The 27,936-nt window shown below is 48.7% G+C and overlaps 1 protein-coding gene across 2 annotated transcripts; it reads left to right on the top strand.

The window, feature by feature from the left end:
* Positions 1 to 116: 116 nt before the first annotated feature.
* GATA4 (GATA binding protein 4) lies at positions 117 to 26,940 on the top strand (the record flags this gene model as incomplete). Of its 2 annotated transcripts, none has more annotated exons than XM_084262091.1 (6): positions 117 to 642; positions 20,232 to 20,398; positions 23,867 to 23,992; positions 25,174 to 25,261; positions 25,529 to 25,671; positions 26,758 to 26,940. In XM_084262091.1, the coding sequence occupies 6 exons, from the start codon at positions 117 to 119 to the stop codon at positions 26,938 to 26,940; spliced, it is 1,233 nt and encodes a 410-aa protein (XP_084118217.1). The 2 variants fall into 2 exon arrangements, with proteins under 2 accessions (XP_084118217.1, XP_084118216.1); XM_084262090.1 differs by having other exon boundaries at positions 20,229 to 20,398.
* Positions 26,941 to 27,936: the final 996 nt, after the last annotated feature.

Genomic DNA, 27,936 nt, shown 5'->3' with positions numbered 1-27,936 from the left:
CTCCAGCCACCGCTCCACCGCAGGGGAGAGCGGAGCTTGGGGTTCTTCACCCGCTCCCCATCGCTCTGGATTGTGGCCGGGGACCTGGCTGGGGTTTGGGGGGGTCCCGTCGCGACATGTACCAGAGTTTAGCCATGGCAGCTAACCCCGGCCCTCCGGCGTACGAGGGGGCAGGTGGCTTCATGCACAGCGCGGCCGCAGCGTCCCCCGTCTATGTGCCCACCACGAGGGTCACCTCCATGCTCCCCAGCCTGCCTTACCTCCAGAGCAGCGGCTCTTCCCAGCAAGGCAGCCCCGTCTCCAGCCACTCCATCTGGACTCAACCCGGAGCCGAAAGCGCCGCTTACAACCCCGGATCTTCTCACCCTCCCGTGTCACCTCGGTTCTCCTTCTCCACCAGCACCCCCATCCCTGCCACCTCTTCCCGGGAAGCCGCGGCGGCTTACAGCAGCTCCTTGAACCTTTCTGCTAACGGGAGGGAGCAGTACAGCAGGGGGTTTGGAAGCTCCTATTCCAGCCCCTACCCGGCTTACATGAGCCCCGAAATGGCCACGACTTGGACTTCTTCACCCTTCGACAGCCCCATGCTGCACAACCTGCAGAGCCGAGGGACGCCCGCAGCCGCCCGCCACGCCAACATAGGTGAGCGCAGCCAGGGTTGGGATAGGGGAGGGAGGGTTTCACCTCATCGTGTCCCATTCCCCCCCAAAATGCTTGTGTATTCACCCCTCTTTGGGTAGGATGAGGAGGCGCGAAGGGCAGGACGGAGAAATTTGATGTATTTGGGATATCTGGCTGCAAAACATGGGGGTCCCCACGGTGCCGTGGTTGTTGTCATGCTGTTGTCCAGCCCCCCCCCAACCTTCCAACACTCTTTTTCTGCAAAAAAGCCCCATTTCAAAATATCCCCAAGGGCCCCAGTTTCCAGGAGAAAAGAAATAATTTAGGGTAGCTCAAGGGTGGCAAGAAACAACGTGCCGAACTCCGGAGCAAGGGCCTGTGTGCTCCATGAATATCTCCGTGGGGATTCGGGGGGCTGCCACGGGAATGGTTGTGGTGTGCAGGACCACCATGCTCTGTGGGTGTGCGGTGCAGGCACCCCCTTCCCCAGTTTGCTTTAGGTGTAAAAAGATGGAAAATTGTTTGGGAAAATGGAGAAATCACAATTTTCGCCCGTGAAATCCAGATTTTTTCCCTTTGGGATGTTTTATTTTATGTCTCTCTTCTTTTCTTTTTTTTTCTTTTCTTTTTCATTTGGTTTTGTTTTCATTTTTGGAAAGGTTGGTTGGGCTAGGAAAAGGGAAAACAGAGGGAAATCTGGCTGCTGACGGGGGAGAGGTGATGTGGAGAAGGAGGGAGAGAAACGCACCAGCATTTATTACCACCCTTTTTAGGCAAACTCACAGGCACATCTGAACCACCCAGCCCTGTATTTCAGGGTCTCACTGCCCCCCCCCCCCAAAAAATCTCATCCCTAACCTCTTGCATCCATCCCAATATCGGTGCCTTTCATTTCTTCACGTATCCCCACGCCCTACGACCAGAAATTGGCCCAAATGGCTCAAAATATCTCTTATTTAAAAAAGAAATAACATTATTTTATAGAGTAGAAGAGGGAGAAGAAGGGAGAGAAATGCAGGGCACATCCTCATGTCGAAGACTTATAGCTTCTTTATTTGCCACCCCGCTTTCTCTCCACGATCGTATCCCTGTCGGGCTTAACAAAGAAAATTGCTCTCAAATTTGTCTGTAGCTACGATTTAAGACTGCGTTCATCAACCCCAATTTTGGAGGGTAATTTTTCAGTCGGGTCCAGTGAGATTTGCTTTACCTTTAGAGTTATTTTAAGGCGTTAAAAAACCCCACGCACAACAAGGAAAGTTGTGCGTCGGCGAAGCGCCGGTGCCTTTTGCTTTTCTTGAGGTTTTGTGGAATTGCTTAAAACAGGGAGCAGATTCTTTAAGGATGAAGTTTTGGCCGACCTGGCAATGTTTTTTGGGAAGCCCTGAGAAGGTAGAAAGTAGAGGAAAAAGGCAGGACAAATCGAATAATCGAATAATAATTGAATATTATCACCGAGGACATAACGTGCGCTCGCGTTTGACCGCCATGGCCATCTCCTCCTTGGGGGAAAAAAAAAACCCAAATTACCTCTTTGCAGCGGTCTCAAACAAGGTGCTAGTAATAAAAATACCCCCCCAAACCTAAATAAGGCAATTAAAGAATTATTTGGGTTAATAATAATAACGAAATTAAAGAATTGTGTGATTTTATACCGGCGGCTTTTAAGGTGCCGGAGATTTGAGCGCAGTGGTTTTTTGGGGGGGGTGTGATCTTGAGCCCTGTGTGAAGTGTCAGTTTGCATCGCAGGTTTCTCCTCCTGCCTTTTGGTGGCAAAAAGTGCTTTTTAGCTGGGCTCTTTAATAGCACTGGGAAGAGGGGATGTGTTGAGCCAGTCCCAGAAAAAACGTTAGCGGTCCTAACGAAGGAGGAAGGTGCCGGCACCCCTGCTGCCATCACCAGGTCCTGATTCGGGTGCTGGATTCATGGTGCCGCCTCTCAAACCGCTGAAACCAGGGGATTTATTAGCCTGGGTCTAATTACACCTCTGCCTTGGGTTTAAATAAAAATTGCTAGGTTTATGGTTAAACCTGTGCCCCCCCATCGCCTCAAACAAATATAAATTCAGGATTGAAATGATTGTGGGGAGGTTTTTGGAAAGCAGCTCCCTGGGAAAGTAGTTTAAGGTCCAGACCTGCCCCTTTCCCTCTTCTCCCCAAGTCGGGAACGCGGCCGCTGCCGGGTTGCTCCCAGCTGGGACGATGCTCTGCACAGGCTGCTGGTATCCAAGGGGTTGCATGAAGGGCTTAAGGACGGTGGTTTCTGAGTGAGGAGAAGGGTTTGTGGGGTTATTTTTAAGAGTGAGAAGTCCTGATGGGCTGAAAAACCGAAGGCACTGAAAGAGGTAGTGCATGTGTGTCGGGGGGTGGGGGGGAAACACCGTTGTGGACCGTACCCATCCCAAATATGCTTTAATAATATATTAAAGCTTGGTGCCTGACTTAGCACCCTGGAATGGGGGAGCAAAGGACTCCTTCCTTATAGCTAGAGACAATTTTACTCTCTGCACAACGAGGCATCGCAAGGTGGGAGCACAATCTGTGGCGCGAGGCTCTATTCAACCCAATTAATTTCGCAGCGCGCTCAATCTTCCTCCTGTGATTTCGTTTCCTTGGAGAAACATCACTTTCAGGCAGTGCTAATTGCAGATGATCATTAGAGTATTAATTTATTAATATTGGGGTTTTTTTTAATACCAAAGACCGAGTCTGTGCAGGTGTAGCTGGGTACGCAGGCAGAGCTAGGCCCACACGCCTGAGCACGGCGCTTTTTCTCCACTGTAAAGCAATGAACCAGGGAAAGGAGTTGAGTGCAAGCTTGTTCAAAGGAAAAGATGCTAAAAGAAATACATATCTTCTTGGTTTTTTCCTTAATAAGAGGAATTTGGGCCTGGGTTAAGGTCTGTGGGGTAAAGCACTGGGAAGGACGGGTGCGTAAATCACACAGGCCTGTTTGAAAAACTTTCCCCCCCCCGGTGCGAATTCAAAAGGCCAAATTTGGGCTTTTTCAGGGTAAGTTTGGCAAATTATTTCATTACCCTGCAGAGCAGGATCAGACCCTGCGGTCGAGGCCGTGAACTTGCTCCAGGCTTTGCCTGGGATGGCGTTACAGTGAATTCCCGACTTAATGAGGCATGAAGAGGACCCGCTGCAAAGTCCCTTCAGGAGATTTCCCTGCCAGTTCCAAAAAAAAAAACCCCTCTTGAAATCCATCCAGGAATTAGCAGCTTGCTCCTTCCCCCTTCTCCAGGCAGAGGGGAGACGGGATCAAGGGCAGCACGGGAGCCCGAGCGCATCCAGCCCGTGGCTGCTCGCTGCTTCCCGATGTTTCCAGGCTGTGATGGAAGGTCAGATCCTGCTTTGCCATCCCCACTCCTTGCAATTTTACTTTGCACTAACAAAACCCCAACAAAACACCAAAAAACACCCCCCATAAAAAACCCCTCCACATCAGAATATTTCTTTTGCTGTGGCATCAAAGGGGTCAATGTGGTTGGGAGTAAATGGAGTCGAGGAGCTGTGGGCATTTCTGGTGGGGTGTTTGTATTTTGTTTTGACTAAGTCCAAGTCAAGGCTCCCCGGACAGGCACCGTTTGGACGTAGCAGCAGCATCTGGGGAGATCAAAGCCCAGAGTTGAGGCTAGGTTGGAAAATGTCTTCTCCTCCGCTGGCGGGGGGAGAGATTGTGAACCAGATCTTAAGTTTTCCCGTAGGGATGCTAAGAGATTCGCCCTGTAGCATCCCTGGGGCCAGCATTTCCAGCAACTCACCGGCATTTGTTACAACCCTCGACCCTACTAGCAGCCCCTGACCCTCCTCACGCACTTAAGGACAAGGTGAGGGTGATGGGGGAGCCAGGCATCAATGCTATCCCTGTCCTCAGAGGGATGGGGCCGTAGGGATGGAGCCGTGGCACGGCGGGACGGGGCTGTAGGACGGCGGGATGGGGTTGTAGGACGTGTCTGCGTTTCACACAGATCCCCCATCTTGCAAGCAGTTGCATTTCTCACCTCAGCTCTGCTGGAGGGGAAGGTTGGCCCAGGGCTTTACCCCCACCCCCACCCCACCGCGGGTTTCAAACCTCCTTCTTGCTCTCCCACCTAATTTAATTGTCACCGGTCAGTCTGGGATTTGGGATGAAACCCGCCGAATTGGGGGCTACAAGATCGAGCTCAAACACACAACCGTGGGGGTTTTAACCCCCCCCCCCAAGTCCCCAGACAGCATATTTTATATTATAAATAAATCAAATGCTAAAAATATCACCACCACAGGCCCTATATCACCCTTATTAATTGCAATTTGTTGCAAACTACCCTTTATTATCAAAGACAAATGCCTATATTGCCTAGACCAGCCATAGTGTGGTATATAATTGCCAAGCAGTAACTGAAGGTGGTGGGTAGCATGCCCCCCAAATCTAAGGCTTCATTAAGCCAGGATTAATTATTTGTCCCCTCCACAAACTCACTCACGTATGTGTCTGTTCCTGTAATAATACTGGAGATTATTTTAAGGGACAGCCCATGTTTTCCTCTTTCTGTATTTATTTTCCATCAGTTTGGGAGGAAAGAGGCAAAATCCTTGGAAACGGGTAGGGGTTTATTCAGCGTTCCCCAAGGACATTGGGACCCGATCCTGCCACCTCCGTGCTCCTCTGATGATGGAGAAACCTTGGCTCGGCTGGCAGAAAAGAGCTCCCCAAAGTTTGGCTGTCTCAGACTCAGCTGGGTATTTTGGATGGGCAAACCATCTCGTTCCCAATGCAAAATTAAGGATGTCCTGAAAAAAAGACAAACATCCAAAACCCACCAACAAAGCACCAGACAGCAAATAAAATCCCAAAACTGAGTGAAAAAGCAGCAGCGTATTGGGACCAAGGAGTTTTTCTGCCTGTTGCTGCCTGGGGGGTGTGTGTGTGTGTGATGTGTGCAGGGGCTGTTTAAATAATGGCAGAAAAATGCAATTTTAATGAAAATGCAATTAGAAAAACTTTGATAGCGTCATCCTGAAACCTGCAGGGACCTTGTTTGCTACCAGCACAGAGATCTGAGCTGAAATTTTTTGCTTCTTGAAGCCCGCCGAGCTTTGCACGTGGAGGAAAAAAGGATGCAAATATAATAAACCTCCTTTTTGGAGGTTTTCTTCCCAAATTCCCTGCCCTGCAAGCAAATCCCAAATTCCAAATTCCCTCCTCTGCACACCAACCCGGTGTGTTCTTCCTGCCCTACAATTTCTTTACTGAAAAGGAGGTGCAGAAATGGGATATTCAGGGGTAACCCCCCCACCAGCCCCAGCTTGGCGATGCTGCTGGGGAGGGGGGGCACAGGGCAGAGGAACGCGGAGGGATACAGCGGCACATCTCGGGGTCCTTCGGGGCTTCTACATCCTACTTTAAATAGACTTAACGAAGCGTCTGCCTCCCATTTGGGTCCCACCACTGCTGGCAAAACCAGGCAGGGATCTGTGTTGAGAGGTGAGGCCGTGGGGCTTTAAAACAGCCGGTTTTGCTGGTGCTGGGAAGGCTGAATTGCAGATTTATTTTTGGCTGCCCCCCCTGTTTTGCACTGATGTGTGATCCCCAGAATAACCTGATTTCGTTTGGTGGGGATGCTGTGTAATTATGCCCGGGAGGGCTGCAGAAAAGGAGATTGGAAATGCCAAATATTCACCTTGTTGATGGATGCCGAATTCATGCTGCTGTCTGGCAGGGTGGTGTCAATACGCCTTTGGTGGGCGAGTGTGAAGTGCTGCTTAAATAAGCGAGGCGGTGGGTGAGAGCGTGCTCTTACCTCCAAAATGAACTCGAATCTTAACCCCAAATTTAACTATAAGGCTAGATTGAGATTATTATTGTTGTTATTTTTAATTTGGGGGCAGGGAAAGGGGAAAAAAAACCCTTGTGGGGCAAAAAAAGCCTCGGTGCTGGCTACGATAACACCCAGCATTACGGCCACGATATTAAAATCTCTTTGGCCTTTACAAGTCTTCCCCACATCATCGGTCACGGTGACTGGTCCAAGCTGTAAATACATCCTTAATGACAAATTAAACCCAATTATCTGCCATGCCTGAGCAACGAGGTCTTTTATACACGGGGTGGGGAGGGTTGAGGAGAGGGGGGCTCACACACGCGTGTGACGGCGCTTGGAAATAATTCGATCATCAATGTGCTTTTGCAGCGGCAGGTACAAGGGGGATGAAAGGCTCTTTGGAAAAATCAAAATTTGAGAAAAGGTGGGATTTGGGTTTGGCCTTTTTTTGAGGGGGTTTTCTTTCCCCTTGAAGTTTTTCTGAAGGTCGCTTGGCCGCAGCGTGCGCGCTTGAGTTTTGCGGCGTTCCCCGCGCTGCTGCAGCCTGTTCAACACTTCGGAGGGGGGATTTCTTCTTTAATACAATAAGCAGGACGCTGGGTTTGCTCATCCTCCCCACCCCCAAAAATAAAAGAGCCCAGGCAGGCTGGTGAAAGGAGAAAGAACTGGGCAGAGATTTGGAGAGCTGGACGTAGATCTGACCCCGCCATTAGCGGCTGAAGCATTTCAGCCTTCAGGTTTTGGCAAGGTCTGGATTTGAAAGCCAAGTTTGGGGCAGTGTCAACTGGAAGCAAAAATAATGTTTTCTCTTCCAAGAAGTTCCTGGTGATTATTTTTTCCTTGGATATTTGCTAGCACAGAGGGGGTTTTTCTTTGTTTTTGCTTAATTAGGTGGACACCTCAATGTCGGATGCACCTTTTCCTGGGGGAGGGAGGGAGGTGAAATTTGTCTTTTCCACCTCTTTTTGCTGGTTTCCCCGTCTTGCTACGGCCATCCCCGCCGTGTCGTGCAGGCAAGGCTTGCAGGATCAGCCTCCCCTGCTAAACCAGACTCAAGAGAGGGCTGTGAGAAAAACAAAACCCCAAATAACAACCCCCTCCAAAAAAAAAAACCAACCCCCCAAAAAATCCCCAACCTCCCCTGCTCAGAGCTGGAATTATCCCTGTTTTAAAGCACAAGGAGGTTCGCCAAGAGCTGGCGCAGGATCCGGCTTATGGAAGAAGCTTCCATAGGGAAGAAACGCAGCCCCCTGCAAAGTATATGGGGACCTGCAGGTTTTCCTGGGGAGGGAAAATCCCCAAAAGCCAATGGGACCTTTCTTTTTCCTTTCTGGAAAGCGGACACTTGGTTTATATGTTGCAGCAGAAAGGGATTTGTGCTTTTTTGTTTCATTCATTATTTTTCGTGACCTGTAAAGCTGCCGAGCTCCTTATCGGAGGGAGCTGGGCTCCAGCAGTTTGTGCCAGCCTTGGGAAGGGGCTCTGAAATTCGTTTGGTCTGTGAAAGAGGGAAAACACCCCCCCAAAAAAAAATTAATGAAAAGTCAATGAAGAGTTTTCCACCAGAAGTGGGGTGAGGGCAGGCGGGTGAGCGATGCAGCAGGGCTGATCTCCGGCAGGGACTGGTACTGGATGCTCCTGAATCTGGGATAACAGAATCCCTGCCTGGAAATGCTTCCTCCTAATCCCTGGGAATTAGGTCGGTGTCTGCTGGTGGTGGTGGGGGAGCATTTCAGGAAAGGTCCCGTGGTGGGATGCCGCTGCCTGGGGGGTTTTTTAACTCTTCTTCCCAAAGCTCAGCCGTTTGCCTGTGGTGTGGTGAATTTAGGGGGTGCTGGGGTGCTTGTCGCAATCAGGCTCTCCTAAAAATTTAAGACCTGAGCCCAGCAGAAGAGGTTGGGAACAGAGGTGGAGCAAGGGGGAGAAAAGGAGACCACGCTGCTCCCTCAGAGTAGGAATTCAACCATTTTTTCTTCTGTTTTGCCTTTTTTCCCCCCACATTCTCCTTGCACAGAGCTCTCTGAGTGTATATCTGTAGCATTTAGAGCCAGTTCCAGGTTGTCCCTGGCCTTGAGGCCAGGACAGTGGGCTGTCTCCTTTGTCTCTGCAAACATCTCCAACCAGTTTAGGAGATGTCTCCCTCTTGCCTGCTTCTCAGCTGCCCGTCTCTGGCATTTGCCAGCCCCTCGCCCTTCCATGCTCCTCAGTTTTCCTTCAAGTTCCAGCTTCCGGAGTCACGTTATCATATGTCAGGCTCTGTTTTTTTCAGGAACAGCTTTTCTGGAGGAGAGAAAAGCCAGGAAGCCCTGATTCCTTCATGCTGAAACTCCAGAAAAGACATAAAAATAATCCAGTATTTATTATTTAAACTGCTATGAACTTCCAAGCTGGGCTTCTGGGTTTGCAAGCCAGGGAGCCATGGTTATTTAACATTCAGGGCTTGCAGGGCTGCAGCTGTAGAAAATCAGTGAGGAGGGTGAGCCCCAGACATCAGGGCTCCTCTGAAAGACCCAGATGTCTGAGATTATTTGGGGAAGGGAGTGCTGGCCCCAGGGGGCTGGCTGCTCAGGGGACCGGCTGCTGGGAAGGACGCTGAGTCGGGACATGCCTTGGTGATGTGGAGCATGAGAGAGGCAGCTGGCTTGGGGGAAGTCTCCTCCTTGCACTCTCCTGAGCTGGGAGCGTGTCCTGGAGCTTGGGCACCACTGAGGCTTTTCTCCAGGGGCTTCCCACGTTCGGCCCTTCTTTGCTTCAGTGCTGTGATTTACTCTGACCCTCAGGGTGTGAAGACCTGGCCCTGAAGGTTTTCCCAGATCCCAGCACAAGCAGGAGGGTAAAATCCCCCTCCTACCCCCTTCCCTTTGCTCCCACCTGGGGAAAGGGTCTCACTGCAGCAAAGCTAGCTGCCTGCCCCACTGCCTGCCCTCCCCAGCCATTCCTATTCCTAAACCAACATCCCAGTCAGACTCTGTCACCTCCCTTCACGCGAAATCAATAACAACGGGTGAGCAGGTTAATTATAATCACAGAATAAACGCCACGGTCTCAAAGTTCACTCAACTTCAGCAGCATTTCAAAACGAGTGGAGGAGGCCAAGAAACTTTCATTGATTCCTCCGGGGCAGGTGTGGGAGTTTGAACCTGTCCCCAAGCTGATCTTGATTCAAGACCTGCTCAATTTTCCTCCTTATCTCGACTTTCGCCTATCTTATAATGCCTGTTATTTTAGATAAAAAGTCCAATCAATTGAGTTAGAAAAACTGCAAGTTGTATGTTGCCCTGATAAGTTCGGTACCCGCCGCTTTAGAGGCCTGGGCTGCAGTTTCTGTGTGAAGTGACCTTTTGTGGATGCTTTATCAGCAGCTGGGAGAATCACTCTCCATCCTCCCGCCTCACTTGAGGGCTGAGTGGACTTCACATTCAGAATAACTAATAAAAGAGGCAAAGAGAAGGGCCAGGGGTTAGACAAACCGACTGTCCCCTATAATGTGATGAACACCTATTTGTTTGCCCCTGGCTGGTGTCCCATAGGGAGGACAGGAGCTGGACTGAGTAATTTCAGTGCAGCTCCTCCGAGGGGGATTTATCAGTATGGACTGGAGCCAGAGCTGGTGTCTAAATGATTCTGTGATTCTAAATTAGTGTCTAAATTAGTGAGCTACAGACAACTGGGGTGGGGTTTGGATATGCACATAGACATCAATACTGGTTAGTGCCATTGTACTCAGAGCTTGGACACGTGGAATATCATATATTACATATATAAGTCTATATACAGTATATATATCTCATGTGTCTATACATATATATAAATATATATATAAATACATATGTATATAAAATATCTAATATATATATTTTATATCCATAAAGTGAGGTTTTTAAATATATGTGTGTGTGTTATATTTGTGGATGTATATATAATCATATATACATGCACAATTCTATACATATATTCTATATTGTCTATACACATATATTAATACATATAGTCTATACATACATACATATATATATTTATGCACGTATGCATATATATATCACAGAATCACAGACTCATAAGGGTTGGAAGGGACCTCAAGAGGTCATCGAGTCCAATCCCCCTGCCAAAGCAGCATTTGTATATATGTATAGACTATATATTTTTATATGTATGCATGTATAGGCTATATAGAATACATATATATTTATATATATGTAGCCATAAAATCATAATTCTTATAGCAAAAGTGAGGAGGGTTGATTAGAGATGTCTCCCAGCTTGCTAAGATGGCAGTCTTAGGGACATGTAATATGTGTATCTATACAAATATACGTGTTTATATATATGTTTATATATATATGAGTGTACTCACATACAAACATGCACTATAATATGTAATAATAATAATAATAATGATGATGATGTATTCCTACAAGCAGGATTTTGACATGGATAAATATCTGTCCCTCTGGTGTGCACCAGCCTGGGAAGTGAGAACAAAACAGCCACCACCTTTAGTTTTTCTGGAGTTGCAGGACTGCAGGAATGCAGGCTGGAAGATCTCCAGTCCAACCTCCTGCTCAAAGCAGGACAAGCAGTAGCACTAGCTGAGGTCAGCTGTGGATTTGCCTGGATGAGGCTTGGAAAAGCCCAGGGGTGGAATTCCCTCACCTTTCTGGGCAGTCGATTCCCCTCCTGATGAAAATGCTTTGCCAAAGGCCCAGCCTGTGCTAGGCCCTGCGTCCCCTTGCGCCGCCTCCCACTGCTGAGAAGAGTTTGGCTCTGTTGTCTGCATAGATCTGCCCAGCTTCTCCCTGCTGTGCTTGAGATGATCCCAAACAGCATCATTTTCCCTGGGCCCAGAGCTGTCCCTGGCCTTGGTCCCCCTGGGTGTTGGTAGACACCTCTCTAGCCAGACAGACAGACAGTCACCATCAGACAGGGAGATGCTGCACCATGACATATGACCACAAACCATTGTGTCCTTGTTGCTTAGGGAGTCTCAGCTCCTAGAATCACAGAATCATTTAGGCTGGAAAAGACCTTTAAGATCATCCAGCCCAACTGCAAACCTCGCTCTGCCAAGGCCAACACTAAACTGTGTCCCTAAGTGACACATCATCAGCTGCTCTGTAGGAGCCCGAGTGGGCCAAGGGCACGTGAGTGTTGTGTCATGCTCAGTAATGAGCCAGTGCCAGATGCCAGCCAGGGGAAGCAAACAGACCACGTTCTTCAGTCATTAGCACGGCCCCTGGCAGGGTGACACACCACCCCAGCCTGACCCAAGCAGGTCTGGACCCTACTAGCTGGGCTTTTAGTCAGGCTTCACTGGTTTACCCAGTAACTGGCCCCAGTTCACCAGCTCCCCAGTAGCCATAAGGCCAGTTCCCATGGCCCAGCCGTGGAGCAGCGGCTTGGCACGCCTCCACAGCACACCTGTGGGTACACCAGGACATGTGGACACATGTCAGAGATGATCCATTGCCTGTGCCCAGCCTGGGAACAGCTGCCCAGGTGGGATCATGGCATTGTAAACCTCTCATCCTCCTCATTTTTTCCCTCACTGTCCCTTCCCTTGCAGTCATCAAAGGAATGCCTCTGCTAGGGCACATCCATTTGGAGATAGAACATATTCAAAGGAGGAAAATACTGGAATAGTTTGGTTTTTTTTTTTCCCCTTTGTCAAAAGAAAGACCATTTCCAGGTGCCTCCCACCAAAGCAACCCCCAGGCCATGGATGGCCCCATCCTGGCTGTTCCCTGGGCTCTCCATTCTAATCTAAGATTTGTTAAGAAATATTTGGACAGTCGATAAGCAGAGGAATCTCCTGTTTATCAGAAAAGCCTCAGATATTTACAAGTGCAAAAACTCTTAAGTAGGAGTAAGAAAGGGGAGGTCACTTTGGTGGGTTGGATCAGGCTTGCATCTCAGCAGACCTTGGACCTGCTCAACCTGACAGTCAGCAGAAGTTGCTGTAGGACACCAGGTTGCTACCCAAAGAATAGCCAAAGATTACTCTGACCAAAAAGTATCCTACATCCTCATGGGTGTTTCCATGCCTGTCTCCCTGTATAGCAAGCAGACCACGTAGCCTCTGGATGTGGGTACTTCATGGTACCTGAGTATGCAGGTCAGTAGTCCCTCCAGTCAGCTCCAGTACAACCACTGGGTTTGATAGTTTGTGGTCTGGTAGTTCTGGTGTGCTTCTGGTGTGCTGAAGAGCTCTCAGTGCTCTTCCAAGCATCCAGGTTGACTAGTCATCCCAGGACCATCGCCTGCCCCTTTCCAAAATGGGTAGTTTGTTTCTATCTGCTTTAGAGGAATTCAGACCATTTCCACCCACTCTTCTTCTGCCTCCCCATCTATGGAGATGTGGCCTTTGAAAGCTCTCCTGTTGCCCTCTCCAGTGAGACAGGGAAGAGCCTTTGAGCTTCTTGAGGAGGAAGACCAGGAGATGAAAAGCCTTGCTCAGGAAGCCTCTTGCAGAGCCAAGTCTGAACTCAAATCCAGCCCCAGCATTTGACCAACCTTCCCGTTGTGCTCCTCTTGCACATGAACTCAGCTGGTCCCTTGGCTCCTTCTACCTCTACTGTCCTTCAAACCAGGGAAAACATATCCACAAAGGAAAGGAGTATTTTTGGCTGTTGGCAATGGCGTGTGCCATAGACCTTGGCTTGCCTCAGGCAGAGGAGGGGTCTTTGGAGGGGAAGGACGCAATGTTCCCTTTGCCTTGACGTGAAACATGTGGCCTGGGAAGGGCTGCACAGGAACAGTCTGGCTGTGGTGTTTCACAAGGGAGGAGGAAACAGATTTCTTTGCCTTTTTCAGTAGTGGCATATGGTTCAGTCAGGTTGCAGGTCCAATGTTCCTGAAGCAGTAAGTAGGGTCTTCATGTTTGCAGGGGAAAAGTAGCTTGGTCCAGGCAGCCAACTGGGTAACCAACCATCTTCTCCACCATAGATGTGTTAAATAAACCTCAAAACATCCTGGGACAGTGTCAGGTCACCTCTGAAAAGCTTCACAACAATGCACTTGGCTTGAAAATGTGTTTCTGGATAAGAGCAAGGAATTTATCCCCTTCACTTCCTGCAGATCAGCAACCACACTGGTGATGTTCTCTGTTCATCCAGATCAGAGGAGAGTTAGGGAGCCACATTCCCACCACCACCCAACCCAGCCATGGGCACTACTCCCCATGTTCCTAGGTCCCATTAGTCTCTAAAACAGTGGTGCCCTGGATTGATTTCTTTAAAATTCTGTCAGAGGAGACACATGCAGAGAAGGGGGGAGGTGGGGAAGAACCTGCTTTTAGAGGAACATCCTCGGCTCCATTAGCTGAAGGGTAAGATAATCATAGAATGGTCTGGGTTGGAAGGGACCCCAAGGATCATAGAGTTCCACAGGCAGGGCAAATAATGCACATGGGCTTTCTGGCCCCAGGCTGTGTCAAGCTGGTGATGTCCCCCTTGAAAAAGGAAAAGCTCACTGGCACCTTTCTTTTGGCTGCAGATATCCCCCATGCATAAATTTGGGTTCTTTATTTACACCCACTCCCTACTCCTCCTCCTTTGTTCTCTCCTTGGGTTTTGCTGCTGTCTTCCATTCAAATGTAGTCCTGCTCTGCCATGGTACTGGATGAACCAGCACTTTGAACTGCTGTGATCTGAGCAGAAACCTTTTGGTGGGTTTTCCCCCTTGAAACTTCATCTCTTGGAGTCTTGCAATTCATGGGGGCATCGCAGGCCGTTCTAAAGGAGGAGAAGATGTGACCTTCAGCTCCACTAGCTGCAGCAAAGTGCTTATTAAAAGGTCCCTGGAAGGCTTGGACTGTAGGAAGGATCTTCACACTGTCACTTTTTAATGGAGACAATGTGGGGATTTGGGACAAGCCACCCCAAACTGCTGGGAATGGCCAAATCCTGTTGACCCCCCCACACGCTGTCGTGGCTGTCTCTTGAAGCAGAAGGTGAGGTTGCCCTGGGTGGGTTTCCAGGGTGTCCGTGTGTCCGTGGGGCCAATGTCCTTTTGCCTCAGCTGTGAGTGCCCCTGAGAGTCCATTTGGAATTCGTGTATACACAGGATCGTGGCTCTCACCTCTTATCATAACAAATCGTTTTAGGAAACTGCTTCTCTGCGGGGAAATTTGCTCTCAGGCTCTGTTTAGAGCCTGTAAGTGCCTGGCTGTGTTTGAAGGAGAGCTTCTCCTTTGCTGAGTTGCTCCATTGGGTTGAGAAGACACTTCTGCAGGGGGAAATGTTGATATTAAATATCCCTCCAGCTGTAAACAAAACTCCAGTGCTATATTAATGGAAGCCTCTTTCCATTCCTCTTCACCCAGAGGGGGTGAAGGCAGGAGGGGGCTGGAGGGCAGAAGAAGGTAGGCAACCTCCTTGTTGTTTCTTAGGCAGCAACAACTGGATCTGGCCCAAACCAGTGTGGGGATGCTTCTTTGTCCCCTTCTAGAAGCTGGTTTGGGAGCAGAACCTTATGAGCTGGTTGCTGGCTCTGAACTGAAGGATTCAAAATCAGTCAACCAGTCAGAGGATGTTACTCTTTTGGGTCCTGATCCCTCAGGTTTGTGTGTGCGAGACGATCTCGCCAAGGTTAATGGATTCAGGGTTGCTCAAGAAAAGCCCAAACAAACCCAGGAGGTCTGGGGCTAGGAATGACCATGCTGTCAGGCTTGCAGAGATGGTGGAAAGACCCAGAAAAGGCACTTGAAGCCACTGTTCAGGCTTGAACCCTCTGATCCCTAGCTGACTTTGTTACAAGAGGGTATCTCTCTTGTCTGGATGGGAAGGCAAAAGTACTCAGAGTTTGGGGTGGAACCTGCCTATGGTGAGAGATGCTGTCATGTCACAGCCATGCTGGGAAAAGTGCCTGTAGGTGTGACCTGGCTGGTGGTGCTCAGATCTGCTTGCTTGTTGAGCCTTCCATTGTCCATACCAGCTGATCTCTGTGGACCTGGCGGTGGATGTGAAGGACCACTCCCAATGACTAAGAGCCATGAAGGGCCATACCCAAGAATTCTTTTTTCCCTACCAGACCCTGGTGCTCCACTTAGGAGTTACTCCTGACTCCCTGGAGACTGAATGTCCCATTGTGGAAAGTATTTCTGACATTAGCATGCTGAAGGCCTCACCCAAGATTAGGAGACTGTTGTGCAACACACAAGTGACATTTCCTGCCCTGGGGACCTTGCAGTCCTCATAAACAGTAGGTGTGAGGGGAAAAAGATCTCCTTTTACACAATAAGATAATGACAGAATAGGGACAGGACCCAATCCATCCTCTTCACTGGCTGGGTCATTCAGAGAGATTTCATGATCTGCTCTCTTGTGAGAAGTTCCTTCATGGGCTAAAGGTAGGGTCTTAAGAAGAATGAAGTAGAAAGCCATTAGCATTAGCCAACACCAGGGACCCAACCCATAAAAAGGACTGACTGTACTCAAGGTTGATGTTATTCAAGATAAGGGCTGGCAAAGGCAGTTGGGGAGTTCAAAGAGGAAGAGGGGACCATTCAGGACAGTAAAGGATGGGCTTTTCCAGCCATGGGTCTGCATCCTCCTCAGCTGACTGGTTATCCCTTCCTCAGCCCTGTCCCAGTGCTGGCCATACCTGGCTTTGGGAGAGGGAGTAAATCTCTCCAGCAGAAAGGCTATTACAGAGGTCACCGGACGGACCCATAAATCTCCATTATCAGGCAGCGGCTCCTGTGCCACGAAACGGAAATTATTGCCCTGAGTGTGACTGGGGGAGCCTTTCCTTCCCCCTGCATTGTTCAGGGCCCTCTGGGAGCTGCTCAGGCAATTTGCTGCCTGAATAAACGTTTCCTTTCCCAGCTACTAAGTACAGGGAATAAGTGTCAGGGGATCTCATAATGCCAGGATTTAGAGCTCCAGCCCCCGAGACGGAAGCCAAGAAAACACTTTCCTGCCTTTTCCTGGGGAGTCTCCAGTCTGCCATGTCTTAATCCCCATTATTAATAACAACGGCAAATTAAACAATCAGTGCACTTGAGGCCTAGTGACCTCCACGGCCAATGTGCAGCCTACCCAGTGGGTCACGGTTCCTGTGGGCTCTGAGCGCTGGGCTTGTCCTGGAAGTCACCCTGGAGATATTTTTGCCTTCTCCAGGAGTGGGGAGAAGGTCTTTTCCCCAGCTATGCCAACCTGGGGAAGGATGCAGATAGAGACCATGTCCTACATCTTCAGAAAACAGTTGATGAGCATTTGTCCTAGGTCTTGGACACCCAGCCACATCAAAGTGCATGTCCTGCATCTCTTCAGGTGATACTTCCTCAGCAACTCCATCCCTGAGTTTAGTGATGCTGTGAAATCATACCACCTCTTTTAGAAAGAAACCCAATCCCTTGACTTCTGTTTCTCCATTGGTGCCAAAATGCCCATTGTACACAAAAGGGCATTCACTAAGCCTACATCATCTTCTCTGAGCCAGGATCCACCAGTGTCCACTTTGCCACCACACTTTGGAGCAGGAGAGGCTATTTCTCACCCAGGTGAGATCTCTTGAGGTCAAGGAGCTCCCTCTGCTCCAACACGGCTCCAGGAATGGTTTTAATGAGGTTGCACCCTGCAGATGCCATCTTCTGACTCAGCACTGGGTGGTGCACTCAAAGGACGCACCCATCTGATATCACCCCACAAGGACTGTGATTACAGAGAGCCACCCATTGCGTGGAGCCTCAGTGTGCCCTGGGAACAAAGTCTTCCCCATCCCAAGCACCAGTGATTCCTGTTTATTAACGTTCACAAGGATCACCTTTGTCTGCAGCTGAGAGGGGGGAAAAAACCACACAAATGCTGCTTACTGTGGAAGCAGAAGAGTTCATTGGTTGGGCTTTTTTTGAAACTTAAACCAGTGAAAGTCCCTTCAGGAAAAAAGCTCTAGTCTAGATCCCACTGGAGCTGAAAAAAACCCCACCAAAAATAAGTAGTGAAGAATATAGTGGAAACAAAGCAGATGAAAAAGGGGAGAGAAGGGAACAAGTCTCAAGATGCTTTTGTATAGAATCATAGAATCACAGAATGTGTAAGATTGGAAGTTACCTTTAGAGGTCATCTAGTCCCACCCCTTGCAGTGAGCAGGGACACCTTCACTAGAGCAGGTCACTCAGAGCCCCATCAAGCCTGACCCTGAATGTGTCCAGGGATGGGGCCTCCACCACCTCTCTGGGCAACCTGTGCCAGTGATCCACCACCCTCAGATGGAAGAACCTTTTCCTAATATCCAAACTAAATCTCCCCTTTTCTAGTTTAAAACCATCACCCCTTGTAAGGGATTTTGGAAGCCTGATTACAAACCAACAGTGAAGCTGGGTGTCACTCAGACTCTTATGAAATAACATCCAATATTCAGTGGCAAATATTATTAATATTAGAAAATAAGAGACTTGCATTTTACCTGTTTTCAACTCTAGATCCTCTGGGGTTTTTTTCTAAAAACAGGAGTATACCCATACTTAACATTTCTTATCACACACATTTTGAGGGACCTTCTTATTCAAGAGCTTGGTCAACTCTTAACATTTCTGAGGGACTGTTAGGAATTTTCTCCTTTTTCTTTGATTAAAAACTTTCAGATTTTGGCTTTCTGGTGGAAAAAAAATCTCCAGGAGATATGGTATTTTGTAATCAGTCACAGACAACTCAAATCGGTCCAGAGTTTTGTTACTTTTGGAGTATCTCTGCTCTGCTAAATTATCAGCAATTTTGCCTTGAATTATTTTCAGAGAAGAAAGGATTTTCTTACAGGAGAAAAATTACTGTGAAAGTAATTTGGCTTTTTCTTTGGAAAATTATACACAAAAACCTCAACAGCTTCTAAGATGAAAAAAAAAATAGCAAAATGTTTTCCTTACTTGAGATTTTTCAAGGAAATGAGTTCTTTCCTGACTCCCTGTTCAGGTCCTTTCTCTTTCTAAAGGAAGTTTATTCGATCTAGATTTTGGCTGTGACTCAACAGTGATTTTAAAGGGGAAAGTGAGGCACTGTGGTTATGGCATCACTGAATCCACGTGTACAAAAGTCACCTGGAGGGATTCCCATCTTTCCTAAACCACTAGAATTGCTCAAAGATAATGAGATTTTCCTATGTTGTTGGGAAGATGCTGGATTCTTTCTTTTCTGGCTCCGGAGCCCCTTGGGTAAATTAATTTCTAGTATTTCCCCATGGCCACACAGTGTCATCTCTATCCATTTTTAGCCTGGTTTTCTAGGGAGAATTAGGCTCACATGAATCTTTTTCTCCCTGTCTCTGTTTACTGGCGCCACTTCAGTAACTTTTTAATCCTTTGGCTGTTTCATGGGGATGTAGTTTCCTCCAGATTTCCCAAAAATAGTCTGGAGAAAAGAGAAAACAAGGCTGATGTTTGAGCATAACTCAGAGAATCCACATGGGATCGAGACACAGATCAGCAAGGAGCCAAATTTTGTTGGTTTGCCCTTTGAGGAAATACTGTCTTCTAGCAAAAAGCTGAGATACTTGTATAGCATGCAGGTGGACAAGCACAAGGTGGAGCAAGATGCACACTAGCATTGTAAGAGGTGATGTTCCCCTGTTTTGTAATGGCTGAAGGTCCTGATGCCAAGCTCTTGGCATCCTTCAAACATCTCCTGTGCACTGCAGCTTGTTGGGATTTTTTTCAGCAGTCTGGTTTATTCCCAGCCCTTTGCTGATACTCTCCATGTGAGACTACCACCAAGAGCCCACATTTTCAAGGGCCACAACACTTGGGTGCAGCTCTGTTGACATCCCAGTGAGACCTACAGCTGATGCTTAGGTTTTATTAGGTGAGGTTCTTGGTTTCTCAAGGCAGTTGCATCCAAAGGGGAGCTGACCTGTGTCTTTCCAAATGATGACACAGTTGAGGTGTGTTGAACTCTGCATTGCCTTGCAGATGATAATGGAGCTGCCACAGCCACAGGGATTGGGCTGGCACAGTCCAGGGCAGCTGTCCTCACCCTCACCTCACAGCTCCTTGGTGCATGGAAGGAGAGGGACATCAAGCATTGTGGAAATTTGCATCAAAAGCATCAAAAGCCACCTGCAAATGCCTGTTAGCTGACAGCCTGAGCTGGGGTCCTACATGTGGATTCTTGTACTTCAGGAGATGCCTTATGGGCTAGCAGAGGGTGTCCCTGCCCATGGCAGGGGGCTGGAACTAGATGGGCTTTGAGGTCCCTTCCAACCCCAACCATTCACGGATTCAGTGTTTCTCGTGCAGAGAATGGGGTGAAGGCACATGAACATCTCTTCCCCTTGTCTCTTTGCAGCCACTTGCCTCTGTGAGGGTGCTGGGAGGGAGCTGGCATGGGCTGGGTGAGGAGCAGCACACTAGGATAGCAGGCCATATGGGTATGGCTTTCCCTGCCCACGTTTGCCTGAACCCTACTGTGAGATGCTCAGGTGGCTGCCTGGTCTGTGGGCACTTCAGGGTCTGGGCTTGTGTTTGTCCGTGGTCTCAGACAATTTGTCTTGACTGCTCTGAGCTTCTTGCCCTGGCTACCTCCAAGATTGGCTAAGGTCAGAGCAGAAGGTTCCTATCTCTTTCTCCTTGTGTCTGTGTCCCAGCACATCCCTGCTGACACAGAAGTCCTGCAGCTAATGCTGTACAGCAGGGAAAGGGGTTCCTCTTCCCAATAATCCCAGAGGCTCCCTTGAGAAAGGAAGAGCTGATGCTAATATTTTCTTGAAATGTCACTTCTGGGCTCAAATACTGAGAATCAGATCAGAAATTAAATGTCCAGCCAGCTAACTAACTAAATCTTTTCCTTCTCTCCTATCCTGGCAGCAGATTTTTTTGATGATTATTCAGAGGGACGAGAATGTGTCAACTGTGGGGCCATGTCCACCCCTCTCTGGAGGAGAGATGGCACGGGGCACTACCTCTGCAACGCCTGCGGGCTCTACCACAAGATGAATGGCATCAACCGGCCCTTGTTCAAACCCCAGAGGAGGCTGGTAAGTCAGGGTCACACAATGCATGTGGGGCAAGGCTGTGTGTGAGGACGAGGCAAGGTGGAGATGCCAGGGGTGTTTCAACTCCCTGGGACCCCATCTGCCTGACCTAAGTGGGTTTGGTCCAGATTTCCAAACTAATCCAGATTAACTTGTGCTTGGTATGCTATAGGACCTTGTACAGTCTAGAGCAGTTCTACAGACACCCAGGCCAAGCAGGGGAAAGGGCTGTAGGACACAGAGGAAGTACCATGGAGTCGGTTTAGGAAAAGCCAATCTTTGCTTTAGTGTTCCTGTAGGCATATTAGGATGAAGGGAAACCCTTTCCAGCTCCACCACACCACCACTCCATCTTCTCTAACCCTCAGGGTCCTTAAACTCTGTTTGCTTCATGGTGACTGGCCACCTTTTTTGGATACTCTGATCCCAGCTCCATTGGCTGAGCTGAAGGAAAGCTTGTGGGACAGCTCAGGGTATCCCAAAGGATGCCCTGGAACAGGCTGCCCAGGGAGGGGGCTGAGTCCCCACCCCAGGGGATGTTTAACAGATGGGTAGATGAGGTTCTTAGGGATATGGTTTAGCACAGGATGGGAATGGTTGGACTTGATGATCTTAAAGGTCTTTTCCAACCTTGTGACTCTGTGATTCTGTGAAAGCCTGTGGGGTATGCATGAGGAACCTGGGGAATGGGAACATCTGGGTGTTGATATCCTGCATGTCCCTGCTCATTTTGGTGAGGGGTTTTGGAAAGGTCTCTGTAGTCTGGGTCCCAGGGACATGGGGCAATTGTGACCCCAAGCAGCAAATAGCCAGAAAGCCATCCCTCAGGGCCACATTTACCCCCTCCTTGTCTTCCACGAAGCTCCATCCCCAACCCACCAGCCCTTTACATCACCCAGACCCGTCCATGCCCAAACCCATCCATCCCCTTCAAGCGTCACAGATGACACTGTCAGCTTGAGCCCTGCCACCAGCCACGGCCAGTCAGCGCCCTCTTGTGAAAACCCCTTCTGAGACATTGCACTGACCCAGCCAGCACTTTCCATACCCTGGAACTTGCCCTCTTTCATTTACCACTCCACAAGTAATCCATGGGCACATCAGGAATGGCCCGTTGGGTACCAGGTCCTTCAGGGCAAGCAGCAAGGCATGCTTCTAACTCTGCACAGCCTTGGGATAAGGCTTGGAAAAACCTGGGAGAGGTATAGAAACATAAGCTGTCCAGATCTGTACCTGCACTGTCATCGCTGGGCTGGGCAGCTGGAAATGTGGGAATCTGGAAAAAAAAAAAGGCCAAATTCCTGCTTTTTCTTCTGGGAGGGAAAGAAATCCATAAAGAAAAGGAGGATATGTCTAGGTATGCAATGCACGAGTGTGGTTAATGCAGTGAGAGTTGGTTTACCTGAGTAAATACATTCAGTATAAGGGATTTGGTGAAATCTGTCCCAGTGTGATCCCTTTTTTCGGAGTCTGAGATGCAAGGGAAGACTTTTGTCTTTGCTGCAAGCTGTCTTTAAAGTTCTTGGTCCACTTACAAAAGACAATGACTGAAGCTAATACATGGAGAGGTTACAACCAAAGCAGTGTTTGGTTTCACAGAATCACAGAACTGTAGGGGCTGGAAGGGACCTCCAGAGATCATCGGGTCCAACCCCCTGCCAAAGCAGGGTCCCTAGGACAGGTCACACATGTCGGAGTCCAGACGGGGCTGGAATCTCTCCAGAGAAGGAGACTCCACACCCCCTGGGCAGCCTGTCCCAGGGCTCCCTCACCCTCACTGGGTAAAAGTTCTTCCCCAGATTGGTGGAGAACTCCCTGTGCTCCAACTTGAAGCCATCGCCCCTTGTCCTGTCCCCACAGACACTGAGAAGAGGCTGCCCATTTCCCCCTGTGTCCCACACTTCAGATATTTATAAACATTAATAAGTTTCTTGGCACCAAAGGGGTTTACAGCTTTCAAAGTCCTAAGAAGTACTTGAATTTCACTCGATCACTGTTTATTGTGCTGCTGTGGTAGCTTAACTGATCCTGTTTTATAATGAGGGAGAAGACATGGAGAGAAGTGCTGCCAGGTTGTCATCTCCCAGGCTTTCACCCCCAAAAAAGCAGCCAGCTGTACTCTGCAGGTCTGCAGAGCTGGGTGGATGTCCAAGAGCACCAGTGTTACTCTGCACAGGCTCTCCTTCAGGCACTTCAAGAGCAGGCATCTTCACACAGCTCTACCTCTTCTGTTCGGTCCCCAGAACAGAAGCAGAGCAAGTAAAGAGGGCATTTGACCTCTTGCCTGTCCAGACTTTATCCTCAGACTGTTAAGACCTCTGCTTTGAAGGATGGTGGGAACAAGCTCAGCAGGAGAGGAGGATGTGGGTTTTTCTTCCCCCACCTCCCACTCTGCTTCCAAGCTCAAACCTGGTATTTTATATGGTTTCAAGCTGAGCGTTTTCCTCCTGTGGCTTTCTGAGCCTGGCTAAAAGAGTTCATAGAATCATGAAGGTTGGGAAAGACCTCCAAGGTCATCTAGTCCAAGTGTCCCCCTACCACCTATATCACTCACTAACCATGTCCCTAAGTGCCTCATCCAACCTCTCCTTGAACACCCCCAGGGACGGTGACTCCACCACCTCCCTGGGCAGCCCTTTCCAATGCCCAACCGCTCTTTGGGAGAAGAAATGTCTCCTCATTTCTAACCTGAACCTCCCCTGGCACAACTTGCAGCCATTCCCTCTCCTCCTGTCGCTGGGTATCTGTGAGAAGAGGCTGAGCCCCAGCTCCCCACAGCCTCCTTCCAGCGAGCTGGAGAGAGCAAGAAGGTCTCCCCTGAGCCTCCACTTCTCCAGGCTGAACATCTCCAGACTAAACAGTCCAGCTGACCCAGCCAAGGAGCTTGAAAAAAAACCCATTCCCTGCACTGCTGCATTAGCAGGGATTCCTATTAATTATCATTGCTATCTTTAGGAAGGCAATGCTGCTGGAAGGACTCTTTCATTTCTCCCTCAAGCCACATGAGCACCACCACACAAACCCAGCAAGGAGTATGTAACAGTCATGGCATTGCTCATGTCCTCTTGGGATATGCCATGATGCCTGGAAGGTGAAGGGCTTGGTAGTCTGAAAGGGAAGGCCAGTCTGAGATCCAGACACCTTAGTGTAGGCGCATGCACATGCAGTGGGGCTCTAAGCTGCTATGAGACCCACTGGAGATCTGGAGCTCTGTTCAGGTGATGTCTCTGGCACCACCAGAGATGCCCCAGGACAGGCAAGATGTTCACGCAGCACTGGCAGTGGAACAAGGAAGGGAAGGGAAGGGTCGTTGTGTTACCCACTGTACCAAGGTGAGAAGAGGAAAAGGCAGAGAAGTGAGAAGGGAGGCGAGAGGACAGGAAAACCCGAGGTGTGCTGCAGCGAGCTGGCTGGGAGCTGAGGTGCTGCCGGTGGTAGCAGCGGAGGGCTGATGTGTCTTCTTCCTCGCAGTCGGCTTCCCGCCGCGTCGGCCTCTCTTGTGCCAACTGCCACACCACGACGACCACGCTCTGGCGCAGGAACGCCGAGGGAGAGCCCGTCTGCAACGCCTGCGGACTCTACATGAAGCTCCACGGGGTAACGCCTGCCTTCAGCTCTACTCGGGGTGGGGAGGGCAGCAGTAGCACCAAGCTGAGGACGGGGTTCGTTGCACAACTCTCTGCTCTCCTGGAGCTGTTTTTCCTACTGTCCCTCTGGGCTTCAGGTCCCCTCATCATTATATCATGTTTATACTGGCACTGGGTGTCACATGCAGGGCATTTCTCACATGCTAATTAGCTACTTTTTGGATCAAGGCCCAGGGAGCACTAGGCCCAGATCCTTCCCACCTAATTTCAGGAGCTTTAGGGAAAAATCTGCATCAGAAGCACAAAGAAGGGTTGAGTTCCTACACATGGTGCATCAGGTGCCAGCTAACTCTTGGTTGTAGGCTTGCCATGGGACTGATAGATGACTTTTTTGCATGGGGGACTGATAAATGACTTTTCTTGCATGGTTGTCCAGATAGTCTCTTCCTGCCAGTGGGGGCTTCATGTATCTATGTCATACCTAGAAGAGCCCTGCTGGAGGCGTAGCAGGACTTCAAGATGCAAACCTCCAACCCTTTTCCCATCAGTTGGTGGCAACCAGGCCACCCCCACAGCAGAGACAGAGGCCTTCAACGCCCTGGTGATTGCTTTAGGAGCAAACCCCAGTTCCACTTTGCATTGCTACTCCAAGGGTTTTCATATGCATCCACGCTCTGGATGATGTCCAGTGCTTCAGAGTGGGAGAACATTCATGAGAGACAAGTCAAAGAGGGAAGACAAGGTGGATGAGGGGAAGCCTTACCTAGCCCAACAATTCTTCCTAGAAATCCCAGACTGTTTCTGTCTGGGAGGGTGACTATCTCAGTGGGATTAGTTCCTAAAGGAGGTCTCCCCACACAGTCCTGGTACCTTTCCAGAAAGCAGGCACTGGCCAGAAAGATGTCTTCCACTCTGAGTTAAGCAGGAAAGTAAAGCACATGAGCTGTTTCTTCTTTCTGGACTTAAAAAACTCAACTCCTATTGTGTGAGAAGCCTATCTGTTCCCATTTAGATGCACACCTCTGACATACATCTTTACACAGCAGTGCTGACCAGTGACTTTGGGCTCCATCTTCTTGTTGCTTCCAATTAAATCACTTGGTTTTCATGGAGCCTACAAGGTTGAGATGGAATTACGTTCTCCTAGATGGACACAAAGAAACAAATGTGCTTTTGTATTTGGCTCTATAGGTTCCAAGGCCTCTAGCAATGAGAAAAGAGGGAATTCAGACGAGGAAGCGCAAGCCGAAGAACCTTAACAAAACAAAGGCACCAGCAGGTAAGTTGGACAGGGAGGTTTATCATGTGCATATATATATGTGCACACTTGAGATTCTTCCCATCATGTCCTGTGAATGGGACACCCAACCTCAAAATGGTCTGATTCTTAAAAAAATGGGGGATGTCTAATGCTTTTCAGCAGTTACAAAGCCCTTCCCAATATTTGAGGTTTTATTTTTGCCCGCTCTATCTTTGGGTGCCTGGGTACAGCTCTGTACTGAAAGGTCTTTGGGAAGAGCTTGTGTTTACCATTTCTTACTCACAGGTCCATCCAGCAGTGAGAGTCTTACCCCAACCACCAGCTCCACCAGCAGCAGCAGCAGTGCCACGACCGCTGAGGAAATGCGCCCCATAAAGACAGAACCTGGGCTCTCATCTCATTATGGGCACCCCAGCCCGATTTCTCAGGTATGGAGGGGAAGATGCAGGCAGTGGGACAAAAATGGGAACTAGGCTGGTAAGAAGAAGAACATCCTCAGAACCTCTGTGGAAAAACATTGCTTCTCTTCAACCCAGGGGTGTAGGATTTTGTAGTAAGAGATCTATCCTCTGGGATGGGGGAATACCCAAAGTTCTTGTTGCCATGACTACAGCACAGTACAGATTTTTGAATGATGTGTGACAGTTCTTAATAGGCAACATGAAGTAGCAGCTTTGTTGAGAACATGAATTTCCTTCTAGCTGGTCCCACAGCAAGAAAATGCCCATTCCCTTTTCATGATTTGATTTGTCTTGAGCAAGGAAAAACCTGGCAATATTACCCTACTTTCTCTGCACTGGCTGGCTGTGAGTTGAGCAATATGAGAAATGTGATGTGAGGAGAACAAACCTACACAGCCCAAATCTGAGTTGAGCTCCAAGAAAGTAAAGCAAGCCAGCACGATGGCAGAGAGGGTAAAGCACTGTGCCCTGTACCATATCCACCACCACATGTCTTGGGACCAGTGCTGCAACCACAGGAGATGCTCATCCCACTGAGCAGCACCTCAATTTGGAAGCTGATCTGTGCAAACACCTTTGCATATAGCACAGCACCATTCAGAGGCAGAGGTATATGGTGGCTGCTCTCCTTTTGGGTTCATACAGAGAACTCCAGTTTTCTCCCTAGAGAAAAAAAAATCCCAGAAAGTAGTTATGCTGGGCTGATCCTGCACCTGCAGCACTTTGCAGCACTGTTAATCTGTCCTGCAATCCACAGGAGGCTATTTGTATGATAGGAGAGCCCAAGGCCAATGAAACCTCAAGCCCTGAGAGGTAAAATTACTATTCTTAATATTTATAAGAGAACAAGATGCCCCATATGCAGTAATAGGAAAGAGCGAAGTCTAGAACACAAAGGAAAGAACCTGCCCAGAGTATCCTGCATAAGCTGCAATCTGAAGCTCCATAGCAAATCCAAGATATGATATTGCAGTGGCACCAGCCCCCACAAAGGAATTTGTAGGGGCCTCTATGGTTTGAAGCTTTGTTGACAGGATTTTCCTGTTTCCATAGGCATTCTCAGTCTCTGCCATGTCTGGACATGGATCATCTATTCACCCTGCGATTTCAGCTCTGAAGCATTCCCCGCAGGGTTACCAGTCAGCTGTCAGCCAGTCTCCACAAACCAGCTCCAAACAGGACTCCTGGAACAGCCTGGTCTTAGCTGAAAACCACGGGGACATCATAACTGCATAACCTGGTCTTCCACCCATGGACTTCAGGTTGATCTGCTTGAGAGATGAAGAAGATGCCACGTAATCATCATGTCAATGTTGTTTCCCACCTCCCCTGCTCTACAGCCTTCTGCCCCCTTGTGAGATGTTCCAGTGGTGAGGTAAAGAGGACTTACCTGAGGTGCAGGAGAGCTCTTCTGAAATGAAGAGAGAAGACTCAAATCCCAAAGTAACTAATGGATTTGAAGCCTTTTCCCTGCCTTTAAATGAGCATCTCTATTTGACTGTTGCCACCTTCCATGAAATAGCTAGGAACTCTAAGATGGACACAGTTCTTGTGTTTTGCCTATTTAAAAATACCTGGCATTTAAGACTCAGATGATGGTGAAGCAGAGACACTTTTTCCCTTCTCTCACCATCTGTTCCTCTGACCAGAAGAAAATGCCACCATCTTCTCACTACCCAAATTCAGCTATCTTCCACCAAATGGAGCCAGTTCCAGAAAGAGTTTGTTGAACAGACTTCACTAGACATGCCTGTGGTGGCTTGAGTGCGTTTGACATGCTCTAGGGCAGAGGAAACAAAGAAAAAGAGACCCTCCCACACACAACTTCAGCTTATACATCTAGAGTGTTGTCTTCATTTTCCTAGATGGTTTGAAAACGTAACGAATGTCTGTATTTAATAGTAACTTCTTTCCTATTTATCATTGCAAAATCACTGGACTGTGTTTTCCAAAAGGTTGTTGGCTGAGCCTGGAGAAGGTCTGTCCAAAGTCAAAGGGGGGGATTTTGGAAGGAGGAACCTTCTGGAAGCAGGTAGAGGAGACCCACACTGGTCGTCAAATCCTGGAGGAGATTGCTGGGCTCTTCCCTTATGGATAGCTACAAGCCAGGCTTAGAGATTATTCCAGAGCACAGCAAGTGAAAGACACTTCTCTAGAGATGCTGTGCCGTTGCTTTTCAGACAGTTAATTTAATTATTTTGCATCCTTTCCTGTCGGTTTTGATGTCATTGA

This window comes from Gallinula chloropus, assembly GCF_964237585.1.
Source record: "Gallinula chloropus genome assembly, chromosome: 3".
NCBI lineage: Eukaryota > Metazoa > Chordata > Aves > Gruiformes > Rallidae > Gallinula > Gallinula chloropus.
Note: the sequence above shows the minus strand (reverse complement) of the source record. Positions and strands in the feature narration are given on the sequence as shown.